The sequence below is a fragment of the Rutidosis leptorrhynchoides genome, chromosome 11 (assembly GCF_046630445.1).
Source record: "Rutidosis leptorrhynchoides isolate AG116_Rl617_1_P2 chromosome 11, CSIRO_AGI_Rlap_v1, whole genome shotgun sequence".
In the NCBI taxonomy this organism is placed as follows: domain Eukaryota; kingdom Viridiplantae; phylum Streptophyta; class Magnoliopsida; order Asterales; family Asteraceae; genus Rutidosis; species Rutidosis leptorrhynchoides.
Genome location: NC_092343.1, coordinates 39,590,833 through 39,598,137, shown reverse-complemented (window position 1 = coordinate 39,598,137; position 7,305 = coordinate 39,590,833). Strand labels below are relative to the sequence as shown.

At 33.4% G+C, this 7,305-nt stretch overlaps 1 protein-coding gene across 1 annotated transcript; it reads left to right on the top strand.

Moving 5' to 3' along the window:
- Window positions 1–395: 395 nt before the first annotated feature.
- On the top strand, window positions 396–6,634 carry LOC139876707 (shewanella-like protein phosphatase 1). The gene is made up of 10 exons (XM_071864085.1): window positions 396–652; window positions 2,808–2,908; window positions 2,985–3,098; window positions 3,175–3,387; window positions 3,500–3,635; window positions 4,191–4,366; window positions 4,845–4,933; window positions 5,140–5,209; window positions 5,620–5,717; window positions 6,378–6,634. The coding sequence occupies exons 1-9, from the start codon at window positions 463–465 to the stop codon at window positions 5,704–5,706; spliced, it is 1,176 nt and encodes a 391-aa protein (XP_071720186.1). The 5' UTR covers window positions 396–462; the 3' UTR covers window positions 5,707–5,717; window positions 6,378–6,634.
- Window positions 6,635–7,305: the final 671 nt, after the last annotated feature.

Sequence of the window (7,305 nt, the reverse complement as noted above, 5' to 3'; positions counted from 1 at the left end):
AATTCATAATGCCCATAACAGCTGCGAAACGCTATTTTTGAAATATCATCTTCTTTTACTTTTAATTGGTGATAACCGAACCTTAGATCGATCTTAGAAAAATATTTCGCTCTTTGCAACTGGTCAAAAGATCATCAATCCTAGGCAAAGGGTACCTATTTTTGATGGTTATCTTGTTCATATCTAGGTAGTTTATGCACATATGCATGGTTCCATCTTTCTTCTTAACAAAAAAAACGGTGATATGGGATTATGGGTTACCTTTCATTGAAGTTGAAAACCAAAGTCCAAAAATATGCAAACATATAAGTAAAGGGACTGAAAATGTAAATAAGTCAACAGAATTTCATAAATAAATAAAAACGTCAATAAAAATAAAAAAAGTGTGAAAAGATAATAAAAAATCGTGGTGGTAGTGGATGCCGTTCGCCATTTGTGAATATTCTCTGAAAGCTTCCAACAATGGCGATGGCTTCATTATCATCTCTCAATTCCTTACCTATGCAACCTACTTCTCGCAAGCTCATTGAATCTCCGTCACCGTCACCGTCAACGTCTCTTAATATCGGCAGCTCCGGCAACTTAAAACCGATTGTTATCTCCGGTGATCCTCCGACGTTCGTTTCCGCTCCCGGTCGTCGCATCGTCGCCGGTAATACTTTAATTTATTTAACCTTCAGTTAATTTTACTTTATGTAGAATTAGTAATCTATTACTGCTATATCAATTAATAATTAATTAATTATACTGTAATTATTTGGTACATATGAGCTATAAGTAATCCCTACATTGGCCCGTGGACAGATGATAGGTTTAAGTAGAGCGTGCTTGTGCTTTTAGAAGGGGATCAAAATGAATTTGAATTTGAGATCAAATTTATAAGAGTTTGGCTAGTATCTAGTTTTTGGAGCCTTAAGTAATATGTATGTGTACAAATTGGTCAGTCTGTCTAGATTATAAAGGCCGAGCTCGACCCTAGGCTCGTCAAGCTATCAAGTTGAGCTCAAGTTTAGTTTTAATTGGCCGAATAGACCGGTTGACATCCGTACTACACGAATAGTCATAGAGGATCCCATCAGAACTACTCTGTTACTGCAATCCTATACGCATTTCTTAGTACATAATCGGTTAAGATTGAAAAGTTCAATAACTGATTCAACTGGATATTTGAAGATATTTGATATTGAGTTGCTGGGTACTACTAAATTACTGGTTTTGTATGGTATAACTAAGTTGTTACTGATGATATCTTGTGTTGTCTTTTTTGGCATTTTGGTTGCTCCCTGCGTTCCAAAATATGTGTCCACATTTCTATTTTTGGTTGTACCAAAATAGGTGTCCACTTATTTTGGGACTATTTTGGGACGGACGGAATATTAAATTTTAGCATTTTGAACATGAACATATGCAAACAATTTAGTTCGATATTTAGAATTTGGGAGTATTTGGACTTTGAGACTTTTAGGGGGCTGTTTACTAACACCTTAATGGACTTATTAGCCCAATTGTCTTATTCGGTCACTACACAAGCCTGTTTACTTGAAGCTTAATATTAATTTCTTGCTATACCAATTGCTGTATCGGTCAACCAAAAAACTTGTGTAGTCCCCATCTAGCCAATTTTGTGTCAAATCTGCCCTTCTTCCAAACTAATGTATATTTTCTCTTTGCTATTACTTCTCAACCTTTTATATATTATTACAAAACTATCGTTAAAGATTCTTGTAACTCTTTCACCTTTACTTCATCACTTGTATCAGTACTATAAAATCAATGTGAAAATCACCTCATACCTGACAACACATCTTGAAAGTCATCTGGTGGTCCTCTATTAGGCCTTCATTCTGTAGGACGTACCGTTTCGATTGCTCACATTCTTGACGTTTCGATTTTGATTAGCTAGAGGCGTGTTCAAATCTAATATTTGATTCGTAAGATGTGTTTGCTACCGTTCCAATTTTGTTTAGCTAGATGTGTTTTCTGCCGTTCCCCGATTATCATAAGAAACAAGATGTGTTTCCAATTCGATCATAGTTTGGGGGTGTTGTTATTATCTTTTGTTTTTTTGAGAATTTTGGAGAATATGCTCCTTGGTTGTTTCTTATTTTTCGTTTTTTATTAGTTTTTAACATCTTGTTGTTTGTGATATACTCCGTATAATATAACTAAAGTGAAAAGTATGATTATGATGATGTAAAATGTGAATTTATATTGATCAAATAGAACTATAAACAATGCTTTTGTTCTCAACCTCGATTGTTTTGAGAAACAAAATAAAAATATACAACAATCAAATTATCTAATATATAGGGGTAAGATAGTCATTTTTATTATTCAGACTGTTTATTCAGCAAAATAAGTAAACATGATTTTTAATTTAGTGATTACTGCATATAGTCTTTCTAAATTCATACTGCCATCTTTTATCCATATGTGACTTAATGAAATAACAAGTAAACAGGCCCTTAGATTACAGTAATATAATTTTTCAGCTGTTAAAAAAAATTACAGTAATAAAACCATGATTCTTATTGTCTTTGGGAAATAGAATCTAGTTATGAGGCACCAGGTTATCCTATAGCATTTCTTGATTAAGTTTAAGAAGCTTATATCATCTTATTCAAAATGAGGATCCTTGATGACTATATAAATAAACTGATTCTGGTTCTCAACTGCTTACATGATTTTATAAAAGATTTAGTATGTTGTTTGTTCTGGTTATAACCTTGCACTCTCAGTTCAATCACACAAGTACCGTACTGTTAATTTTTTTTTTTTTTTTTTTTTTTTTTTTTTTTTCCATATAGTTGGAGATTTGCATGGGGACCTAGCAAAAGCAAGGGGTGCACTTGAGTTGGCTGGTGTCTTGAGTTCAGATGGTCAAGACACGTGGACAGGTCAAGAAACGGTATGCCATTATGCAAAGGCTATCTGCATTGCAACATTTTGAACCTTTTTTACTTAATTATATACCCTTTGACCAGGTCTTGGTTCAGCTTGGAGATATACTTGATAGGGGTGAAGATGAAATTGCTATATTATCTTTATTAAGATCACTACAAATTCAAGCTAAAGAATACGGCGGTGCTGTGTTTCAGGTAAACTTTGACTTTCAAGTAAAATGGATTACTTTTCTTAGTTAAAATTACTTACTCAGTGATTTGATAATGTTAGGTTAATGGAAATCACGAGACTATGAACGTCGAAGGGGATTTTAGATTCGTTGATTCTGGTGGATTTGATGAATGTTCAGACTTTTTAGAATATTTGGATGATTGTGGCCATAATTGGGAAGATGCCTTTACGAGTTGGGTTGAAGTATCCGAAATTTGGAAAGAAGAACGGAAAATGTCACAGAGTTTGTGGGGCCCATGGAACCTAGTAAAGGTATGCAATCCATTTGAATTTGGATATCGAACCATACTGATGCTTTATCTTATTGATGCTTATGATGTCATATTGGTCATATTGTACGTATATAATATACATATTAGGACAGCGGCAAAAGGGAGTAACTGCAAGATCGATACTTTTAAGACCAGGAGGTCCGTTGGCATGTGAATTGGCACGTCATCCCGTTGTTTTAAAAATCGACGATTGGGTCTTTTGTCACGGAGGACTTCTTCCGCACCATGGTATATTTCTGATCTCGTCATATTGGTAGCTAATTGTAATTAATATATGATCTTTTTCGTTTATCCTCTTTGTTATGAAATAAATGCTAAATCAATTCCTATCAGTCACGACGTTATAGGAGAGTTATGTACATTAGAACATAACCTATCATTAGCTCATTATGAAATGTGACTTGCAGTCACAAATAATGTCTTGGTTTTTGTTTGGATAATCAGATTAGTAATGCGTGAAACAAAACTTACTATCCACAAGTATATTACAGTTACCTGATTACCACTTTTTATAATCATATTCGAGCCTTCTATCTCACAAGACGTTCCTCAGCTTATATATATTTCAAAAATAGAGTCATTTTGGTCATTTTATGAATTAATTTCACAAAAAATCAAAATTTGTCAAACACATAAACAGCTGATCATCTGAATACAACTATAAACAGCAAAAGCATATCTAAACATTGTCTCCTACAATGTTAGGTTCATATTGGGACATCTTAATTATATCTGTTATTGACACTTTAGGGATTGAATACTGAAAATTTATCAATTTTGCAGTTACCTATGGCATAGAGAAGATAAATTATGAGGTATCTAAATGGATGACTAATGGTAATGAAGACAACCACGAGTCAACAATACCATTTATAGCCACCAGAGGCTATGACAGTGTTGTGTGGAATCGTTTATACTCCAGAGATAACCCCGATTTAGAAGACTATCACGTTGAACAGGCAAGTAAAATCCCGTTTCTCGTTATCTTCTTGTTTTGTTATCGTGCTCCCCAAATCCCAGTTGACTTGAAATGGATGATTCCATAATCTTTTGACATTACATAAATTGTGACCTTTTGGTGCACCTCAAAAGAGAAGGTTGACCCGAAACACTCATCTGTCTAGAAGTTCTAGACTTCTAGTTACGAATAATTAGTGTCTCAAATACATTTACAGAAATTTTATTTTTCACACATTATCTAGTTGTTTTGAGTAAAACCAGTTAGGGGTTTCTATGTGTTTAATGTACCTCACAAGACTTTCGATCGATTTGGCTTGTTTCTACTTAATTTCGTATTTTACCTGCTAGATTCGTTAGAGATGAAATATAACTCCGAATCGACCCGTTCATTAGTGATTGGGTCGAAATTACCACACTTAATATCATGCAGTTACTATACGGATACTTATTTTCAATTAAGTTGTGCTAATTCCACAGATTCAATCTGTTCTTGACACCACGCTTCAAGTAGTTGGAGCGAAGGCAATGGTAGTGGGACACACTCCACAAACTACAGGAGTAAATTGGTAAGCAATTAAATAAATTAGAAAGTGGACCAAAGCTTACATTAACTGACTAATCCTTTTGATAAAACGCCAAATTTCAATAACATGTCAAGTCAAACGTCTATATTTTATTGGGACATTAGGGTTCAGGATTAAGTAAATATGATATTTAAGAGTTTTTAAGTCATGTTTCTCCATTATTGAACTGTATATTGCTTGGCATGCAGTAAATATAACTGTAGCATTTGGCGTGTTGACGTGGGGATGTCTAGTGGAGTTCATGATTCAAGACCCGAGGTAAGCCTCATCTTTTTTACAGATGGTCGTAACATATTCTATATATTTTGTATTACAACAACAACAACAACAACAACAAAACCCAATACCACATGAGTGGTGTATGGGGGAGGTGAGATGTAGACAATCCTTCCCCTATCCGAGAATAAAGACAAGTCATTTCTCCACCCAGAGTGAAACACTCTCAAAAGTAGAGAAAGTCATCCCTCTCTCTATTCGACGGATAAAGAGATTGCTTCCGAGAGGACCTCCGGCCTTTAAGTAGGAAAAAGTTTTTTTAAAAAAATAAAATATAATAAAATAAAAATAAGCAGACGCCATGAAAATGGTATATATTTTGTATTACTTTATTAAAAAAAAAAATGTTTGTGTAATGCTGTTAAATGTTTTATTTCATATCTGTGTACCAGGTTCTAGAAATAAGAGGTAATAAAACGAGGGTAATAAGGAGCGAATCAGATTCAATCAGTGAACTTCAGGCTGCCGATTATATTTAGATCACCACAAGGTACTATCAAAAAGCTCTGCTTCAAGCATCCTACTTGATTTGATGAATAGACCAACTTAAAAATTTTATGCAGTGTAGATATACTTTGGATAACTTTTGACTATATTCCTTTTTAGCTAAAGCCTAATTTGTAACCAATTATGGAATAGATTAAACATACCTCAAATTGACTAGATCATAAGTAAATGGGCCAACATTGCCACTTGTTTGGCACTTTGATCCCTTTGAACTGCTGTAGTTGAATTCATAAGTTGTTCTTTGACATTTACTAAATTATTAATATACCCTTCAATATGCAAATCAAAAGTTCATGTTGACAATGAAAAAATAGGTCAACTATTTTAGGTCAACAGTTTCTCAAGAAACATCCTGCAATCAGTTGGAGACATCTAAAAAATGGAAGAGAAATGCTAAATTTTATCCAAATAAGTAGTACTGCAATACTTTGTTATTCGTTTTACAGTTCACTCTTCTAGTGCGTATTATATGTTGTATTACTATGTGTATAATCTGTGTTTTTACAAGCACGCGTGCATATTAGTTCTTTATAATCTATCAAGCTATTTACTAAAAATAATATATTTATTAAGGGTCGTTACGAAAAATCGAAAATGCCAAAATCAGTGATCTAAATATTTTATCCTTTTTGTGTATTTAAAGATTGAGCATTGTTGGTGACTTACCTGCTGGCATCTTGAAGATGAAGACCTGATATGGATTTGGACCGCAATGGGTTGACTATGGGTTGATGTACAGTCAAATGTATAGGATTCATGGCGTACATGCTACAGCGTATACTCTACAGTAAACTGCATGTCAATATTGGGGATGTAATCTATCTCTGTATATATAAACAATAAGGTATTATTATAAAATGAAACTATACTTGGTTGATGCACAAGCCAGGAAGCATGACATACAAGTGAAATGTACGGGGAAAGGGGAAGTGTATATATATATATATATATATATATATATATATATATATATATATATATAGGGGCAGGATCAAAGTTTTTTCTAAATGTTCTTATTTTCATCCAATCTATAATGTTCGTGAACAAAGTTTTTTCAAAAAACGAAGAAAAAAAAAATTTTGCTTCCCCCCGCTTGGTTACTTCTCTCTTGATCCTACCACTATATATATATATATATATATATATATATATATATATATATATATATATATATATATATATAGTGGTAGGATCAAGAGGGAAGTAACCATTCGGGGGAAGGGGGGAAGCAAAAACTTTTTTTTTTCGTTTTTTGAAAAAACTTTGTTCACGAACATTATAGATGAGATGAAAATATGAACATTTAGTAGAGACACTTTGTGATAAATGTTTTTATTTTGGCGGGAAAACGCTCGAAGAAGTAATATATAACAATTATCGTGTTTTTCGAGCGTATTTTGAGGTTTTAGCTATTGGGGTTTAGATATTAGGGTTTATAGGGTTTAGATATTAGGGTTTAGAAATTTAGGGTTTAGGGTTTAGATTTAGGGTTTAGATTTAGGATTTAGATTGAGTTTTTAACACGAACGGTTTAGAGTTTAGTGTTTAGGGTTTAGGGTTTGGTGTTTTGG

Excerpts from the sequence above, each read along its gene's own strand:
- LOC139876707 (XM_071864085.1), top strand. The coding sequence starts at position 463 with ATGGCGATGGCTTCATTATCATCTCTCAATTCCTTACCTATGCAACCT. Across the intron at positions 3,099-3,174 it reads ACGGCGGTGCTGTGTTTCAG|GTTAATGGAAATCACGAGAC; the intron begins GTAAACTTTGAC and ends TGATAATGTTAG. Across the intron at positions 4,934-5,139 it reads CAAACTACAGGAGTAAATTG|TAAATATAACTGTAGCATTT; the intron begins GTAAGCAATTAA and ends CTTGGCATGCAG.